This window comes from Mesoplodon densirostris, chromosome 15 (assembly GCF_025265405.1).
Source record: "Mesoplodon densirostris isolate mMesDen1 chromosome 15, mMesDen1 primary haplotype, whole genome shotgun sequence".
NCBI lineage: Eukaryota > Metazoa > Chordata > Mammalia > Artiodactyla > Ziphiidae > Mesoplodon > Mesoplodon densirostris.
This window is the reverse complement of record NC_082675.1, coordinates 49,570,968-49,592,326: the sequence shown is the minus strand read 5'-3', so window position 1 is coordinate 49,592,326 and position 21,359 is coordinate 49,570,968. Positions and strand designations below refer to the sequence as shown.

General features: G+C 35.3%; 1 protein-coding gene across 6 annotated transcripts in view; it reads left to right on the top strand.

Annotated features, from left to right (window-relative positions):
- Positions 1-21,359, top strand: part of NOL4 (nucleolar protein 4) — a 406,054-nt gene that overhangs the window by 97,898 nt on the left and 286,797 nt on the right. For 5 of the 6 annotated variants that reach the window (XM_060118818.1, XM_060118817.1, XM_060118814.1 and 2 more), the window contains exon 2: positions 4,835-4,984. In XM_060118818.1, coding sequence (XP_059974801.1) covers positions 4,835-4,984 — 150 coding nt within the window. Of the gene's footprint in view, positions 1-4,834; positions 4,985-5,961; positions 6,025-21,359 lie in introns of all 6 variants that reach the window. The other variant, XM_060118815.1, reaches the window with a different exon arrangement.

Sequence of the window (21,359 nt, the reverse complement as noted above, 5' to 3'; positions counted from 1 at the left end):
TATTTTTAAACCCTTTTTTATTTTTTTCAGGTCAGTAGGGATATTTCTTTTATTCCTGATTTTAGTAATTTGAGTCTTCTCCCTCTTTATTTGGGGCAGTAAAGCTAAAGTTTTGTCATTTAAAAAACTCTTTCAAAGACTACTCTTTGGTTTTACTGATCTTGTTCATTGTTTTCTATTCTCTTTTAATTTTTTCTCCTCTTTTTAAATATTTCCTCCTTTTGCTTCATTTTACTTTACTGTTTTTCTACTTAAGGTAGAAAGATAGGAATCTGATTTGAGATTTTTCTTATCTTTTTGGCCATCCAGTTTTATTGAGATATAATTGAAATACAGCACTATAAGTTTAAGGTGTACAGCAGAATAATTTGACTTACATACATCATGAGATGATTACCACAATAAGTTTAGTAAACATCAATCATCTCATATAAATACAAAGTAAAAGGAGAAAAATAATTTTTTCCTTGTGATGAAAACTCTTAACAATTTTCATATATAACATACAGCAGTGTTAATTATATTAATCATGTTGTATATTATATCCCTAGGACTTATAACTGGAAATTTGTACCTTTTGACCACTTTAATCCAATTTCCCCTACTATTCCCTTCTCTTCAAGTAACCACAAATCTGATTTCTTTTTCTATGACTGTTTGCTTTTTGAAGTATAACTGATCTATAACATTCTGTTAGCTCCCGGTGCATATCTAGTGATTCAGTGTTTCTGTACATTACAAAATGATCACCACAATAAGACTAGTTAATATACAAAGATATTACATTGTTATTGACTATATTTCCCATGCCATACATTTCATCCCTGTGAGTCATTTATTTTGTAACTGGAAGTTTATACCTGTTAATTTCTCTCACCTATTTCACTCATCCCCTACGCCCTGTCCCTCTGGCAACCATCTCTTTGTTCTCTGTGTCTGTGACTCTGTTTCTGTTTTGTTATGTTTGTTCACTTGTTTTGTTTTTTAGATTCTACATGTAAGTGAAATCATACAGTATTTGTCTTTCTCTGAACGATTTCACTTAACATAATACTTTCTAGGTCATCCGTGTTGTCGCAAATGGCAACATCTAATTCTTTTTTATGGCTGGGTAATATTCCATTATATATATATACATATATATATATATACATATATATATATATATATATATATGTATATATATATACATATATATTTCTGTTTTTCTGCCAGTACCATGCTGTTTTAATCTCTGTAGCTTTGTAGTATAGTGTGAAGTCAGGGAGCCTGATACCTCCAGCTCCATTTTTCTTTCCCAATATTGCTTTGGCTATTTGGGGTCTTTTGTGTTTCCATACAAATTTTAAAATTAATTGTTCTAGTTCTGTGAAAAATGCCATTGGTATTTTAATAGAGATTGTATTGAATCTGTAGATTGCCTTGGTAGTATGGTCATTTTAACAATATTAATTCTTCTAGTCCAAGAACACGGTATCTCTTTCCATCTGTTTGTGTCACCTTTAATTCTTTCATTGGCGTCTTATAGTTTTTGGAGTACAGGTCTTTTGTCTCCTTAGGTAAGTTTATTCCTCGGTATTTTATTCTTTTTGATGCAACAGTAAATGAGATTGTATATGGTGTTAAAGAACATTCTTGTTTCATTCTTTTACATGTAGCTGTCCAGTTTTCCCAGCACCACTTAATAAAGAGACTGTCTTTTCTCCACTGTGTACTCTTGCCTCCTTTGAGGTAGATTAATTGACCATAAGTGTGTGGGTTTATTTCTGGGCTCTCTGTCCTGTTCCACTGACCTATGCTTCTGTTTTTATGCCAGTGCCATAGTGTTTTGACTACTGTAGATTTGTAGTGTAGTCTGAAATCAGGGAGTGCTTACTGTTGACCAATAATTGTAAGCCATTTCCAATATATGCTCCCATAGCACAACTTGTACCTTCTGTACTCTGATACATATTACCTGTAGTCAGTTAAATAATGCCTGTCCAAAGATTTCAAATCCCAATTCTGGGAATTTGTAAAAGTTACTTTGTTTGGGAAGAGAGTCTTCGTAGATGCAATTAAGTTAAGGATCTTGATAGGAGGAGATTATCCTGGATTATCTGGTCAGGCCCTATATTCCCTCATATAAGATGGGTCCTTGTAAATGAGAGACACAGAGGAGAAACACATCAAAGAGAAGTCAATGTGATATGGCCTCAAGCCATGAATGCCAACAACCTCCAGAGCCTGGAAAAGACAAAGAATGGATTCTTCCCTAGAGCTTTTAAAGGGAGACCAGCTCTGTCAACATCTTGATTTTGAACTTCTAGCTTCCAGGACTATGGGAGAATAAATTTGTTTTTTTGTAAGCCACCCATTTTGTGGTATATTGTTACAGAAGCTACAGGAAATTAATATGTAGCTGTAGCAATGAGTTGCTTAATATTTTCTCTACTAGACTGAAAACCACAAAAACCTGGGTTATCTGTCTCATACACTTTGATAACTTCAGCACCTAGCAGAAGAGGACTTGGCAATAGTTGGTACTTTTAGGATACATGCTGAAGGAATGAATTCATAGGCTATGATCCCTACATCACTCATAGTTTACTAACTATACAAAATTACTGTATTTTTGGTTATCTGGCAAGGGAACTGAGAGGAAACTCTAAGTTTTATTTCTGAGAGAAAAGATGAAGTAGTTTTGCTAGTCAGTGGACTTAGAATTTGGATTTCCAGCCTAGGAAGAGTGGATGTTCTCTGAGGAGGAGGGGGTAGGCCAGGAGAGCTGGTGGGCAGACATCTGAAATGGTGCTTCCCTGACACTATCCTCTAAGTTTCAACTAATTTCCAGGCTGGTCACTGCTGTGATTCATGGAGCTTCCCTGTCCTCTCACTGCAGATTGATCTTGCATCATAAGGCAATGAGGGATTATCCATGGAGCCCAGTGTAGAAGAAGAGATGGCTCAAGATGTTAAAGGAGAGAAGTCAGAAAGGTCTGAAACCTAGTGAGGAACCACATGCATCACAGATAATTTGTGAGGGAGCACTTCAAATTTAACAAAGGTGGAACGCCTGGCTGTTTGGCCTTATATAAAACTTCATGTATATAGTTATTTGAATATCCTGCTTTAGGCACTGCTGCTACTGAGACCTATTGTAAACCAGAAGAAAGAAATAAATAGGGCCTCCCTGGTGGCGCAAGTGGTTGAGAGTCCGCCTGCCGATGCAGGGGATACGGGTTCGTGCCCCGGTCTGGGAGGATCCCATATGCCGCGGAGCGGCTGGGCCCGTGAGCTATGGCCGCTGAGCCTGCGCGTCCGGAGCCTGCGCGTCCGGAGCCTGTGCTCCGCAACGGGGGAGGCCACAACAGTGAGAGGCCCGCATACCGCAAAAAAAAAAAAAAAAAAAAAAAAAAGAAATAAATAAAGTAAAAACCAAACTAACAAAAAGCATCAGGTGATTTGCTTTCAGTTTTGCAGTAAACTCAGTCTGCTGGCACTACTGTTCAAAGAGGCTTTTGCCATTTGACTCATTGACTGTGTAATGATTTTGCTCAGGTTAATCATCTTCTTGTAATTGTATGCCAGCATTTATGGAGCTGTCATGTTACTTCAGGTTATGCCTCAGGGTCTGACTAAGAACATTGTGTAAGTGTGTGTGTGTGTTTGTAAGTAGGAAACCCTTTCACTTCAGAAATGAAAATGCATCTACTGTGTTGTCAGTATTAGACTAAGGGACAGATGGGTTAAAGGTTAAAAATGGGAGCTCTAGAGAATATCTAGGTGTTAACTTTGGATCCTCCACTCAGAAGTAGTGAATTTATTCATGTGGCAGCCATGTAAGATTAAATTTATCTCTTATCTCATTCCAAACTTATTATTTATTCTTCTCAGTCATGTACAGAAACTTTTGGCTCTTTGCTGTCTTTCACACTGCCATGACTTATCCCCTGCTTCAGCTCCCACCAATGTCAAATTCTGTTTCTTGCATGAAGTTGCTTCAGTAAACTGTGACATCTTTATTCTCTGAACTCCCCTACTACTTGACTTATATTTTTATCATGATCATCAAAATGGCAAAAGCCACCATTTATTGACTGTTCATTATATGCCAAACATTGGGTTATAAGCTTTACATACATTATTTCATTCAATGATTACAGGTCTGCAAAGTAGGCTCTATTATCCCTATTTTACAAGTGAGAAAACAAATTTCGAGAGGTTTAAAAGATTTGCACAAAATACACAACTTCAGAGTGGATGATCCAAAGTTCACACCTAGATCATCTCCAGAGCTCACATTTTTAACCTTTAACCCATACTCTCCCTTAGTCTAATACGGATAGCAGAGTAGATGAATTTTCTTTCCTAGATTGTATGGTATTAAGGGTAGAGGTTTCATATTATTTCTTTCATTTCTCTAATCACAATGCTCAGTACCCAGGGACACAATAGATATTGATTAGATAAGAAATCAATATCTAGAAGAAATTGTTACAGTAAAAGAATTACTGGACCTTACTAATGTATTTCAGAGTAATTTAAGAAAGTTACACTGATGGTTACAACTAAGTCATTTTAAAATTTAAAAGGTGGCATTAATGGGTAAGCGTGATTGACTATGCCAAATATCTTTTTTCATGTTTCTTAAAGTTTTGTATGTAAATAATATATAAAATGATGAGATATTCAATCATAATTTTTTGAAGTTTACTATCTAGATGATTTGGATCAGTTTATTAAAATGTTTTTGTCTAATGAACTTTCTGTGTCAACCTTATATATTAAATACATATTTCCATATTTCTTTATTAATCTTGTGACCCTTTTTTTTCTTTGGCTTTGTTTCCAGGATGGCGTAGGGGTAGATGAGAAGCTATCTTTGCGGCGGGTAGCCGTGGTTGAAGATTTCTTTGACATTATCTATTCAATGCATGTGGAAACAGGGCCAAATGGAGAACAAATTCGGAAACATGCTGGACAAAAGAGAACTTACAAAGCAGTAAGTTAAAAAAACAAAAAAAGAAAAGAAAAAGGCATGCATTTTGAAATTTGATATTATATGCTTATTAAAGATGGGTTAAATAGCTATGAGTATTCTATCTTCAACATAAATTAGACTATATCATGGTCACACCCAACATTTAAACTATTATTATTGAATTCTATTTTGGTTGTATGTTCACTAAGTCTATTGCATATATTGCTAGAAACCTGTTTCTAGCATTATCATTTTCTTTTCTTTAAATATGCATAAAATGTGGTAGTCCCAGTCAAATGCCCACAAATGGGAAGATTATTTGTGTTATATATTCAATATATAATATGTGTTCAAATCATAATATATAAATTATCTACCGGAACATATGAACTTTTGTACTACCACTATTGTCTTAACAGTCCTTCCCCTTCAAAACATATTAATATGTTCAGGTATTTCTTATTTAATACTTATAGTCACATGAATAAGAAAATTTTATGTGCTTTTCTTATGTTACCTTATATTAAATACATTTGCCCTGAAGGGTATGCCTTTCTTAATTTTCCAGTATAGATTATTTAAAAATATGTGTTATTTTCATAGGCCTAGTGCCCTTGAACATTTAAAAATGAAAATATATAATGCTTTTATTGTAAATTATCTAGAAAACAGATTTAACTGTTAGATATTGAAATATATATTGTCAAAATGGAGTTATATATTATTTCTAAAGTTTTTAATTATACTTACTGTTCGATCTAGACACTTTAATCTAGTTTTATTTAATTAAACATTTTATGAAATCATCTTACTATAGATAATTCATCCTTTCTAGGAAAATTGAACAGTAAATTATTCTTTTCCAATATGAGCAAAGTGTACATCGGAAATACTTTATCAGCAATCAGAATAATATCCTTTTTAAAAATTCTTATTGAACTTTGCTTTTGGCTACCTTTATATTAACTGTTTTCAGCTATATTTATACACAATATCAGTCTGGATCCATTTTTTTTTCAGATACAGAAAAATGTGTGAAATGCTCAAAGTTTCAAATACAGGTACATATGTTTGAAAATTAGCTACTGAGCATAAGAAATAGCTTCTTTTCCATAACTATTTTTTGCTATATCTCCAGGGTCATATTGAATCTTTATAGTCGCATAATAACCCCTAATACATGTTGTATTTATCTCTCCTTCTCTATGGTTTTGTTTCTTGGCTGTTTCCAAATTGCATGGTTTGTGGGCAGGCACTATTGTAAGTTTCCTTACATAACTCTGCCACATAAACTTTCTTTTGACTTACATATCTAAGGAGACATCTTTATCATGACTAATGATAATGACCTAGCTTCTTAAGATACTTTGGTGTAGACTAATGTTACTGAACATACTCATTTTGCCTGCCTCCTAAGCCAGGGTTGTATCTCTGGATACTAATAGGGAAAAAAACTGTATATTGATCTACTAATATCACTAACTGTGTACTCTTATGATAATTCTTTTTCACAGAATAGCTACCTAAACTTGATAGGACTTTGTAAGGTAGGAATACATAAGTTCAGTTGTATTCAATGAAAACAAACCAACAAAAAACAAGTGGCTTCACTGTCAGGAATAGTGTGGCAGCCAAATCTGTTTAGGTGCCAAAAGCAATTTAAAGTGATTTAATCTTTGAAATCCATTTATTAGAGACCTTTAATTAAAAGAGAAATATGACATAAACCCAAGTCTCTCACCCGGTGTTTTGCTAAATGCAATGTAGAGAATCTGATCCACTGCCATAATGCATGCTAAACACTTCCAATAAATTGGTAAACACTTTTCCAACATATATCATTTTGCGTTAACATTTTGAAGATGTTTTCTGCATTTTGGGGTAGGGCTGGATACCAACTTTGAATGTATAAATAGTATCTGAAACATCATCCATTCCCTCTTGAGAATGTCCTATTTGAAGATTCTTTTCTTTCCCAAGTTTATTTTTTGTTTCCGCATCTAAAGTAGTCTCACCTTTTCCTAATATCATGAAGGTTTCTTCTGGCCTCACCTTCTGCCTTCTGGTATTTCTCAACGGAATCCTAACTAGAAAACATTTCCATTTTATGGAGTAATAATAAATTGTAGAAAAAAAAGAAAAAAACACTGCTGCATTGCCAGCAAAACTGCACATGACGCCACAATGAATTTAAGTCTAATGTTAAAATGAATATAAATGTTCAACTAATGGGGCATAAAACTAAATGCAATTTGAAATGAAATGGTGTAGTGCTATTAGGGCCCTAGACTGTTGGGTCAGAATTTAGTTCTCAATACTAATGCTGGAATTGGCTAGTCACTGGTAGAATTAGCTAGATACCTATTGCAGTTATAATGGTTCCCATTAAGATTAATATATTTTTCCTACTTCTAACACATTAGCTCATAGAGCATGCATGATTATTGACTTTCTTTTTCTCCCTTATCCTACATGGCCAAGAAACCATACTTATACAACTAATCATTAAAACGTGTCATTTTGTCTTAATAATATTACCAATAGATTTAGCAGTCATTTTATTTACTTTGCCTTTTTTTGCAAATCTTTCTATGTTTTCACTCTGCAGGAAATGGTGGTCCTTTAATATTGGATTAACTTTTGAATGCTATTTGTTTTTACCTATCTGCAGTATATCATTCCTTGAAATATCTAGTCATTATACAACTTAAATTTTATTGCAATCTGATCTGACTAGAGAAAAAAATTGGAGGGTGTATATTCTGTGACTCATGAGCTCTTTTTAAAAATCCACATAAAATGACACATTTTAGGAATATGTAAAGGCTATCATAAGTAATTGTTTTAGTCATTGTTGAATTCTAGTGTCTTTTAGGTATTTTCTTCCCCCCTTCATTTGTCCCTGTGTATATATTAACCTTTACTGGTGCACTGAATGTGTTTCCTTCAATATTTTTGGTTGATTATCTACATTAACAGTGGAGAAGAAGTGTGAATCATTCAGATATCACTTATATTTGAACTTAAATATATCTTTCTACTGAAAATTGAATGCAAGTGTGCTTAGCAATTTGGAAAGTGACTTCAAAATTAATGTGGTAACAATGTTAAAAAAAATCATGAATGCAGGAAGTTGTCTTCCAGTCCTTAACTTTTCTCAGCTATTGTCTGAATTCTACCTTCAGGGAATATATAACTCTTCTCTAGTTGTCTTTTATGTCTTGCATTTCACCACAGGCTAAAGCACAGCTGCCTTTCCAGAAAGGTTTCTTCAGTTGTGGTCCGATTAAAGATAAAGTTTCAAAACTCTTTCTTGCTACATGTAAAATAAAAGTAACTGGTGGAAATCCAGGAACTAGCAGGGAAAGTCAGTGTTTTCAGTGGAGAGAACAGTCTGCATATATATGTGTATATGTACACACACACACACACAACTTGTGGTGTGATACAGTAAGTTTACATGTATTACTCACATACATAGCTGCCAATAATTACGTTCATTTAATTCCGAGTGGAGAGCATATGCTATAGCTAAAAGAAAATAGGCTAGAAGCCAGACAAACTCAGTTTCAAATTTCAAATCTAGTACTTCCTATCTGTGCCACTTTTGGCCAATTATTTACTTTTTTTCTCCTCCTGTTTAGAGGGAGATAATGATATGCATGGTGTGGCAAAATAAATGAGTTAATATGCATGAAGTGCTTTCCTTATGGTCAACTTTTGAATAATGTTTTTCTCCTTTATCCAATCACCAGTCATGTTCCAGGTAGAAGGACAAACGAGACAATCAACATAGTTCCCTCGTTGCCCTAATTATAATTATGGATGTAATTTCCTCTGCTTGCCCCAATGCCTCCGTGTTGGGAGAGAGATGAATAGTAATAACTTAGGCATTCTCTTATGTACATCTTATAAATGTCACTATCTCTGGCAGTCCACAGTGTAACTGTTCTCCAAGCTTTGACCAGGCTGAAGGGAAGCATGGAACAAGCCAGGGTACCTGTGTTTAGGAGCTCTCCTGCTAGATGAAGTTTATGAGAATTTCAGTTATTTCATTTGCTTTTACCCAAGTTTCAGTCTTACGTTAATTTTAAATTGCTTTTCTGAAAAATTTTAAAACTGGATCTCTTTAAAGAATTTGCTTTCAATATGAATAGAATATTCCTTTCCAGGGACGTGCTGTAGAAAAATAATATATTAGGCAGAATGTCTGTATCCCTACTCTGAATGTTAAAAAGGAAAAGTCTTATTCTAGCAGGTCTACAACTCTTAACCTTAAAACTTCAGTTAGTGTCATTTTATCCTGTTCTGTTTTATTAATATCTATTGGTTCGGTGTCTCTACTGCTAAATGGGTTTTTTTTAAACTTGCACCATTTGGGCTAGTTTGCTATATCAAAATTCCCAGAATTCTTGTCAACTTAGAATGAGGCAAATGACCAAAATTTGCAGCCATTGTGGTGTGAAAAAAATAACACTAAATTAAAATTCGAGAGTTCCTAGCAATTAATTTACCCTCCTTTTGACTTAGGCCACAGTTTTTTTTCGCACATATAAAATGAGGGGGCTATGTTTCCATTTTTTTTCCAGCTCTGAAGGAATTACAGCAGTTTTCATGGTGTGTGTGGAGCCATTACTATGGAAGGGGCACAAGGAAAATAGTAACCAAAGTGAGCAAATAGGTTGGCACAAGAAATGTTCAAACATAGGGAAATGACTCCTGCTCTTGGAAAAGCAGATTGGCTGATGAGCAAAGCAGAGAGATAGAAGATTTTGGCTTCATTATCATCTAGAGAACTCTCCTATAAATAATAATAATGATGATGGTAATAATCATGAAAAGGATCTGTAGTCATTAGACTTCCTATATCTAGGATTTTAAAATAGCGATATAAGAAGAAAGGCCATAAAAATGACTCTCAGGTGTCAGCACATTTTCACTGCTCTCCATTTTCATTAAAATTTTTGCAGTAATCTGAACCATGTTGTCAATGGATGGCTACTTAAGTTATAATGTGATTTTAAGCGGCAGTGCAACAGATGTGACCTAAAATTTCGTTGTAAACATAAACGATCCTGTGAACATCAGTGTTGCTTGTCTTATAGTCCTATAGTCTGAGACACTGTTGAAATAGGGGGTTATATCTATTTCTGTGATTAGTACCAGGAACACCGTGCTCTCTAAGTACATTTCCCTTCCCTGTCACAATGACTCAAGGTTTACACAATGACTCCAATTCTAATTTAATTAAATTAGAATTTAATATCTTTGGATTAAAGCATTGACCTATATATCTTTATATGGACTTCAAATATCCTTGGGCAAGAGAAGCTAGAGAATAAATTAGGCTGATAGCAATCATTGACACTTTGTATGATCATTTTGTAAATGTGTTTGTCTCTCATATCTAGCTGGGTTTAACTCAAGAATACATAGGAAAGAAATGTGTGACATGCCATACATAGACCCACTGATGTTCCAAGTAGCATAGCATCGTCCTGATTTTTGTGTGAATCCCAGTGTGGCATCATGAGTAATAGCCTTTGGCATGTATCTTATAGAAGTTGAGAACTCATGTTATCAAGATGAATTGATATTGGCTCATCAATATCTTGAGCTTTGGCTCAAGATGAGCCAAAATATTGGCTATATTCCCCATATTGTACATCCTTGAGCCTGTCTTACACCCAGTAGTATGTACCTCCCATTCCTCCACTCCTCTATTGCTCCTCCCCCCACAACTGGTAACCACTAGTTTGTTCTCTATATCTGTGAGTCTGCTTCTTTTTTGTTATATTCACTAGTTAGTTGTATTTTTTAGATTGCACACATAAGTGATATTATACAATATTTGTCTTTCTCTCTCTGACTTATTTCCCTTAGCATAATGCACTCCAAGTCCATCCATGTTGCTGCAAATGGCAAAATTTCATTCTTTTTTTTCTTTATTTATAGCTAGGGTCAAAGTTAAAAAAAAATCTTTAGTCCTTAATGGTGGGGGACCATGTCTGTTTCTCATATTACTGTATAATCACAGCTTAGTAAAAGAACCGTCTCATGGTAGAGTATTCCATAGATACTCGTTGAAGGAAAAAATTTACCTCGTCTCTGTGAAGTCCTCGCCTTTTTGATACCAACTAAGTAGTATAAAGATGTTACTATAAATAGAGATAATGAAATAAGATCAGAACTGTAGCCTGTGTCTGTAAAGACCCTGCACTACACAACTCATGTTTACCTTGAACAGCACCCTGGATTTCTGTAATTTTGCAGGCTATGAATAAGGTAACAAAATTATTTAACACAAGTGCTTCCCCCTTGCTTTTTAGAGAAGACTTTGATGCTGCATTAAATTATGCTATCATCTTAGAGGCAGGATATAAACACATCACTTACATTTCCACACATTGGTTTATTTCTTATCAGATGCACACCCATATCCACATATCCCCCCACACACATAATAGGTTTTATAAAGGTGATTATTGCTAAATATTGAGCAGCTATTAAACATGGTACACATAATATTAAACCTACATTTATGTAGGAACAGTCTCATTGTTTCAGATAACTAAAAATATTATTCAGACTAAGAAGTCAGATATGTAAAATCATCTCAGAAGGAAAAAATAAATCAGTGGCATGAGAATTCGAGTTATTAAATAACAATCTTAAAACAGAAGAATAGTGTTCTGCCATTCATCAAATTTGATTTATTTCTTATATAGGTGTAGTGAGAATTATCACAGGTGAGCAGAGTAACAGTGCAAATCCTGTACACTCAGAACCTTTCTTTTAGGTAGTAGGGACCGTCAAAAGACATAACTCACCCAAACCAGTTTATCACCAACTAATGTCACAAACCCTGTCATTAATAATTTTCGTATTATTGTGAATAGATATATTCCTTGAAAGGGAATTAACCTTTTGGAGAAACAGCGTTAACTCTTCATGTCCAGCCTGATAAATTGCTACTTCAGTGCACCCTTGTGGTGAAAATGTGCCAGTGCAACTTTTAAAACTACTCGGAAGATTAGTACCTACTAGTGGGTGATTCTTCATATCCAGAGGTTCCTGCGTACTGTGATGATGTAATAAATAAAATCTCCTGAATTTCTTACAGTATATGCACATGTATAAATACCTATATATGTATTTAATTGGGATAAAATATAACAGGATACAGGACTAAGACATGGGCTCTTGGTGTGAAGTAATAGAAAGAAAATGGTGCCAGCTTTGATGTCAGCTAGACTTGGGTTCAAATCCTGATTAGGTAAGTTCTATATGTGTGATTTGGGTATGTGTTATATTTAGGGTTGCTTTGAGCCTCATAAATAATGTATGTAAAGGTTTTAACTTAATAATTGCTTCAAACATGATATTATGATAGTGAGGTAATGTGATTTTTTAAAAAATATGGCATTGTTTGTGGGGTAACAGATTCTGTAAACAGATTTTTTTCTATTAACTAGATATTGAGAGGTCTATTTCTTTCTTTGTATCATCTGTGATCCCCAGTGGCCCAAGGATAACACGCACCCATGTCTTCATTCATGACTTTTCCAGAATTGAAAGTGCTACTCACTAACTTCATCTGCTGCAATTTTAGTCAGTTCATCATAAGTAATGAGTTACAAGCCTTTACCTGTTTTTTATGTTTATCTGCTCTAGTCCTCATCCTCTCCTCTACCTTCATTTTTCTAGGAATGTCCTCTCCCACATCACAGTCATATTTGAGCATTGCTCTGTTCTTTAACCCTAGCAATCGGAAAGGAGGTGAATCATGAAAGAAACAGATTTTGAGAATTTGAAATTTGGACCAAGAAATTTCTGTCTTGGTGTGTTTTAATTCTTCAGTGGAGAACATATGAACGTAATATCTTTTGTTATATGTATCCATTAGTTTGCATAGTTATTTGTGAAGTCTAAAACAATATTTCTCAATAGGGCACGATAGACTTTGGGGTCAGACAGTTGGCATTGCCCCAAGTACTCAGAGCTTTATCCTTAACCCCTGGGGTCTAAGTTCCAGCAACACAAGTCGCAGTTATTCCGTTTTCAAAAGTCACCTTGTTACTGAACACAAGTTCATGTGCCCAACACATGGTGAGGCCAAATAAAGCAAAACGTTGCAGTTTGGAGCAGAGAAAGGTTTATTGGAAGCCCTTGCAAGGAGACAGGTGGCTCGTGCCCCAAAACCCCCAAGCCCTTGGAAGGGTTTCAGTAAAACACTTTTATAGGCAAGGTGAGGAGTGTGGTTAGTTGTTGCAAACTTCTTGCTGTCGGATTCCTTTGTTCTTGTAGCGGTCCACTTAGGTCAGGTTACGATGTTTCTGCAAACCTCCAACAAGACAAGTGCTATGCTCTGTTCTGCAACTTTTTATCTCTATATGAATGGACTCTTAAAGGTCAGAGCCTTGAGGATAGGCTATCCTGTATATTTCAGGCTATAGGCAACATTATTTTACTAAAGGCGCAAGGCCAGCATGACCAAGCACGGCAACAGAGGACAAAGGTTAATGTAAAAGGAGCAGGTCTAATATGGAGCCAGATTTGTTCTTCCCTATTGCAACCTCTAGAGCACAGTAAACACGCAAGTTGAGAGATGTTTTCTAAAGGAAACCATGTGGCCATTTCTTTACTTGGCATCTCAGAAAAATGTTTACATTATTTGCCAGTTGTGGAGCAGTTGAAGAATCCAGACAACGAATTCTGCATCCATTATCTCATTATTACCATCTCACAGACTCTGCAGTTTTCACAAACATATGAGGGTTGTGTGACTCACTGCACTCCCTAGAGAAGTGAAGCCTAACCTTCTCCATTTTTCTTCCTTTTCCCCTAAGATGGCTAAATCTTGCCTGCTTTAAGTGACTGTGGCAGCAGTAGTTTTGGCCACCTGTTTTAAAAGAAGTGCTGTCGGGCTTCCCTGGTGGTGCCGTGGTTGAGAGTCTGCCTGCCGATACAGGGGACACGGGTTCGTGCCCCGGTCTGGTAGGATCCCACATGACGCGGAGCGGCTGGGCCCGTGAGCCATGGCCTCTGAGCCTGCACGTCCGGAGCCTGTGCTCCGCAACGCAAGAGTCCACAATAGTGAGAGGCCCGCGTACCACAAAAAAAAAAAAAAAAAAAAAAGGAAGTGCTGTCTTCCCCTGCCTAGCAGGGCTTAGTGAGGGTAACGTTTAATGAAGAAAGCTGCAACAGGAGCCCAGGAGAGCTTGAACATGCCATTGAATTCTAGACCAGAAAGGTTGGATTCAACTTGTTCTCCCCTAAGCCCCAGAAAAAACACTAATGTATCACGGAATATACATTCTTCAGGAAACATCAAGAGAAGGAGTCATTTCCCCACTCTTCCATGTGTGTAATTGTGTATTTTAATGTAGCTATTCATGCTGCAAGTAATTGTATAAATATTTGCTTTGCAGAGCCATTTTATTTACATGCAACATTTAAAAATTCTCTTTATTTTACTATTAGGAAACACATATGAAGAAAAACTTTTTCAGTGCCCATCTGCTCATTTTTTCAATAAATGTAAGAATTCTCTGTTATGACAATCTGTTCCTTAACAACCAGATATTCTAATGTAAAAAGAGACAAAAACATTACCCACAACTTTGGAGACATACCTCCAGATTATTGGACTCTCTCTCTTTTTGATATTGTCACATTTGCTCAGTTGATGACTATTTTAATAATTGTAAAATACAACTCCAAGTTAAAGATGTTCATCATTATAATGAAGATAAAACAATAGAAAATAAAGTTATTTTCTGCAAAGCAATATAGCTAAATTTGAAGTGTTATCAGTAGAGCAAAAACTGTTTCTAATAAAAAGGAATTAGCTATAATTAACTTAAGTCACATTCTATTTCTTGTTTGCCTATACCTCGATGTACTAATGCACGGTGATGTGGTGCCCAATTCATACGATGTTGCCCTGGAATGCTGTTACTGCTCTCTGTTTTCCTCCTCTAGTTTCTTTTCATCATATAACAGATTTCTGTGCCTTGGCTCAGGTTCACTGTCTTTGTCTCTTGCCTCACAATTGTACCATTACCCTATCCCTGGAGGATACAGACTGCACCTCATTCACTTTTTATTCCTTTTGCTCTTCATTTGATGCATTTGCCTCAGATTTCCAACTTACTTTTAGCTGTCTAAAATTTGACCCGAACTGTCTAAAAATAGTTCTGCCTGCTTTAGACCTCCTTTGAATTTGCAGCCTTCATTTTAAACTTGACCACATAACTACCATCTTCTCTCAAGCAAATATCTTTGGACTGACAGGCTGCATCCTTCTGCTTTAGACCAGTGTTTTTCACATTATGTATCACAACCCATTAGTGAGTTTTCAAGCCAATTTAGTGGGTTGTGATAACTCTAAAAAATGAAATAGAAGAAAATAGAAATGGTCTGTTTTATTGTTGAAATGTGTATATGTGCTGGCTTATGATATAAAATATATTTCTACCTGTGCTGTTGGTCTAAAAAGTTGGAAAATATTGCTTTCAATGGGCACTGTGATTTCAGACTGTCTGCAGATGCCCAATAATCACTTCCACCTACCCTGCTTCTCACTTCTGCTCTTGGTATATTCTTAGATCTTCCTGACATAACAATTTGTTCCAAATTTAAGATTATCTTTGGGCTCTAACCCATATTTCCATTCATCTTAGATAAATGTACCATATAAGGTTGTCAGATTTAACAAATACAGGATGCCCAGTTATATTTGAACTTCAGATAAATGATAATTTTTAATATAAGTTATTCCCAATATCACATGTTTATCTGGAATTCACATTTAATTGTGTGTGCTGTATTTTATCTAGGAACCTTAGTACTTTTTAAAAAGCAACCCAAGATATTTCAGACTGGGCTAGGCCACCCCCTTCCCACTTAACTAAATGAAAAAGACAAGAGGAGCTGATGAATGGGTGTGATGATTGAATATATAGAAAGTACTCAGAGAAGAATGAAGGGAAATAGTAGACAGTGATATGAACTGAAAATAGCATGTTGGAGTAGGTGATAATAGTACCAGAGTGCAACAAAACAAGCAATACTTAGGGATTGTTAGGAACCCAACCAAAATGTGAGAATCTGCCACCAGGGGGGCAGTGGCACGTTTGGAGCTGAAGTGTGAATCTGGCAGCATCCTAGTTTCAGTATTGGAGATATTGTTAAGGTACAGGAATTCATTTGGTTATTTATCAGATGTTTAGAGGTCAAACAGATACAATTAAACAGGAAGTGTTTCTGAAATAGAAGTTAGGGTTTGGAAGCAAAAATTGTTGAGGGGGCTTCCCTGGTGGCGCAGTGGTTGGGGGTCCGCCTGCCGATGCAGGGGGCACGCGTTCGTGCCCCGGTATGGGAGGATCCCGCGTGCCGCGGAGCGGCTGGGCCCGCGAGCCATGGCCGCTGGGCCTGCGTGTCCGGAGCCTGTGCTCCGCAATGGGAGAGGCCGCAGCGGTGAGAGGCCCGCGTACCGCAAAAAAAAAAAAAAAAAAAAAAAAATTGTTGAGGGCCAGAGTAAATGCAAATTTGATTAGGCAGGCCAAATGTCTGGCTTTTTGTTTAATTGATTATTGCTATGATACACTTTTTAACCTAAGAGTATTTATGCTAAGTCCTGATCAAAACATTTTTCGGAATCTCTTCAAAATTAACCAAACAATTACCAACAGGTGATTCCAATAATTTGATATAGCCGGGCACATTAGTGGTGTAGAACCATATCTCACAGTATTCAGGGATAATTATAGTGCCTATGCACTTAATAGATATTTGTTCAGTAAATAAATGTTTAGATGAAAAATGTCTTCATTTGTGTAAGACTGTTTCCATGTGCAACTCCCCAGATTAATAAATTCCTCTGTAGAAGTATAGTGATGTTCGCTGCTTACCTTTTCTCATGCATGAAATGGGTAAAAAAGAATCCATATAAATATAAGAGAAAACCATTGGCTGGACTTTTCAGTTTTGTAACACATCTATAAAAATATCTGGGCCAAATGTTATAGTGTTTGTAAATCTTTATATGTATATGATATGTGTGTGTATATATATATGTATTTTTTTTCCTAATTCCCTCTCTTCAGATGTATTCAAAAATATACAAAGTATAAACCAGGTAAAGACAGAGTGGCCCTTGTTGAACTGGAGATAGTGCCCATAAACAAGACTTCCCTTCCTTAGATAGGGGTCCCTCTGGACTATGGTGTCTTTGTGAATCAGGACATATGAGGTCTTTAATAGCATTTGGATTTATAGGTTCTGTTCAATTACATTTTAATTTTATTAGTTTTTAAAAATAAATTTTCTACAGCTTCGTTATCCAGTTATGTACATTGCAGGTGGTTTGTGATAGTATATCACAGTATTAAATATTAAATATCACAATAGCAATCTGATAAACAAATTTCATTAGGAGACTATTTCTTTATTCATAATTTCAAGAGTTTCACAAGAGAAAATGTTAAAAATTTGGCCTTGAAGTCAAATTCTTCCATGAGTGTACAGCATGATATTTGGCAAAAAAAAAAAAAAAAAAAAAGCTTTAATGTTATTATTCCAGTGAAATAAAGGTGTTATTTCTATTTTCTAAATTCATTTTATAGAGCAAAGGTGGAGAACGTAATTTAAAAAATAGTGCGATTAGACCAGCTTTATTTTGCTCTAAAGCTCGGTGTCTGAAATGGAGCACACTATAGACAAAGGCATCAAGCTGTGGAGGAATGTTACTTATAATGAAATTCAGCACTTGCCTGCTACTTTTCCAAATTACTAATATTGAGTAACATTAATGATGATTTTTCCTTTTGCTAAGACCTTAGGGAACTTAGGACAATATGGTGTGATTTTGGTTGATAAATCTTTTGATTTTAGCTTTTTCTGTTTTGCTAATGCTCATGATTTACCCATGTCATGTGATGTCTCTATTTCAGCTCATGTGTTAGGTTCAAATCTTAAAGCAACAATAACTTCTCTATTGGTAAATTTCTTTGAACAATTAGAAGTCTTATTCCTTTAGAAATAGTCTACTTACACTTCTCCTTGTATATTCTATTAAAAATGGAAGTCCTCTGCATTTAGTTCCTGGTTGTTACAGTGTTACAGTGTTATTGCAAAGCCATTACTTTATTCATTTTTTAAAATTAATTTTTATTGGAGTATAGTTGCTTTACAATGTTGTGTTAGTTTCTACTGTACAGCAAAATGAATCAGCCATACAAATACATACATCCCCTCCCTTTTGGATTTTCTTCCCATTCAGGTCACTACAGTGCATTAAGTAACGTTCCCTGTGCTATACAGTAGGTGGTTCTCATTAGTTATCTATTTTATACATAGTAGTGTATGTATGTCAATCCCAATCTCCCAATTCATCCCACTCCCCCCTTCCCCCTTTGTATCCATACATTCGTTTTCTACGTCTGTGTCTCTATTTCTGCTTTGCAAATGGGATCATCTATACCATTTTTTCTAGATTCCACATATATGTGTTAATATACGATATTGGTTTTTCTCTTTCTGACTTACTTTACTCTGTATGACAGTCTCTAGGTCCATCCACGTCTCTACAAATGACTCAATTTCCTTCCTTTTTATGGCTGAGTAATAGTCCATTGTATATATGTACCATATCTTCTTTATCCATTCCTCTGTTGATGGACATTTAGGTTGTTTCCATGTCCTGGCTATTGTTAATAGAGCTGCTATGAACATTAGGGTGCATGTATCTTTTTGAATTATTTTTATCTCTGGGTATATGCCCAGTAGTGGGATTGCTGGGTCATATGGTAGTTCTATTTTTAGTTTTTTAGGAACCCCCTACTGTTTTCCATAGTGGCTGTATCAATTTACACTCCCACCAATGGTGCACAAGGGTTCCCTTTTCTCCACACCTTCTCCAGCATTAGACAACCCTCAGATTGGGAGAAAGTATTTGCAAATGAAGCAACTGCCAAAGGATTACCCTCAGAATGGGAGAAAATATTTGCAAATGAAGCAACTGACAAAGGATTAATCTCCAAAAATATACAAGGAGCTTATGCAGCTCAATATCAAAAAAAATGAACAACCCAGTCAAAAAATGGGTGGAAGACCTAAATAGACATTTCTCCAAAGAAGACATACAGGTGGCCAACAAACACATGAAAAGATGTTCAACATCACTAATCATTAGAGAAATGCAAATCAAAACTACAATGAGGTATCACTTCACACTAGTCAGAATGGCCATCATCAAAGCCATTACTTTAGCAGTCAGTTCTGCTGGAACAGGACAGATGGTCAGTTAATTTCCTCCAGGTGGAGCTCTGTATTGTAACTGCACAGTCTGATGTGCTTCTTGTGGAACTCTGTAACCTGAGACAAGGTACAGGGCCCTTGACTGGCCTTGTGTTCAAAAGGATCACCTCAAACCAGTCAGAGCATTTTATACTTACAAAGAATCTCACACCAGGGAACATTATAAACATTTTAGTATAATTAACCTATGCTGTAAGGTTAATATTCCCACTTTTTATGGATGAGACAGTCTCTTTCATTTTTAATACTGATGACCAGGAGAGGCTATAAAATATGGTGATTAAAAGTGAATAAAAGATAGGCTCTGAAACCAGATTATCACATGAGTCCTGTCTCTCCTCCTTGTTTGACAAATTATACAACCTCTCTGAAGCTTAGTTTCCTCATCTGTTAAACAGAGATTATAATGGTGATGATAGTAATCTATTCTGGGACTGATGTGAGGATTAAATGATAAAATCCATATAAAATTCTTACTTGGCATAATTATTATTAAGCACTCAATCAATGGGAAACAAACACACGTATACTCTTTTAGGAAGCATTTCTTTTTGTGTAAAACAGCCAAAGAAAGTAACAGTTGTCATACAGTTAATGAGAATCCTAATTTAGAGAATTGTCAACTTTCTACCATTTCAGGAGCCAGAGAATTGCAGGTTTATGGACAAGCTGAGTCAATTTTGAGGGCCCTTCTATTGAAAATGTTCAGAAATTAAACACTGTTAATATTAGAGGGGAAGAATGCTTGGGACTGAGGAAGCAAGACAGGACAAACAGTCCTGTTTCAAAATTTTTGTCTGTTATCAATTTTGCTCTTAACTTATAAACCTAATGGCTCAAGTTAGTGAGATACACTTGCATCATGTAATTGTGACGCACAGTCTGGAAATGTACAGCAAAGGAACAATTTGTTATTAAATTATTTTGGTTAATTAATTCTTAAACTTTTTTCTAATTTTATATTGCTTCATATGTTCAGATCCAAGTAAGAAAGGAGACATTTCTGGAGATAAAACTGTGCTATTCAAAAGTAAATGTAAGAAAACTTTAGGAATTATATATATTATCAAATTTATAAGATGAGATTTGCAAACTAACTTGACTGCGATTGATTTTTTAAATATCAGTTCTTTTGAATAAGTTACAGTTTTACCTTAACCAAGCTGTTGAGGGGAAGGTGAGTGGCACTTGAGAACTGCCAGAATTTGGTTTTATAACTGTAGTGTTTAAAAAGGTACTGTTTCTTCTTCCTTCAGAAGACAGGGACATGGCAAGTTAAAAATGCTCATCCTCCTTTCAACTATAATATTTGTCAGTAAACTTTTCAGAAATATATTCCCATTAGTTTTTAAAATTTTTTATTTTAACCTACAAGTGCAAGATCAATAGCAGTGCTCCTTATGGGATTTAATCATGATACCCTCTTCAGGTGGATAGGTTTATCATTAGGTCACTAATATCATACTATCTTTGCTCTAGATGCTGATTTAGCTTAGTCCATCAAAAGATGCTGCAGTTCAATTATTTTTATGTAGAAGTATTACCATATTATTTAATTGGAGAGGTGATTTCTACTTCTAATTTAGGATGATAATGCAATTTATTATTTCTGCATTACTGATGAATTCCAGTCTTAACAGACTTAGAATGTAATATTTTCATTGAAAACAGTATCAATGTTGTCTAATACACAGTTGAATTAAGGTCTTTAGAAATGATAAGCAATGAAAAAATTGTGTTGTGCTACAGCATTTCCACCCCTCAACCATAGCTAATTCAAAGTTAAAAAATAGCAACAACAACAAATCTTCAGCCACAACTCAAGTTTAAGGAATATTTAAAATAGATAACCAACAAGGACCTACTGTATAACACAGGGAACTCTGCTCAATATTCTGAAATAACTTAAATGGGAAAAGAATTTGGAAAAGAATAGAAAAAATAAATTAATTTTAAAAACTTAATATGTGTATCATATAGAGCTTTGTAGCTATAATACTTATTATAATAAAAAATAACAGTGGTAGCAGAAGAAGTTCCCAAGTCCTGACTTTGGTAACACTTTGATACTTTG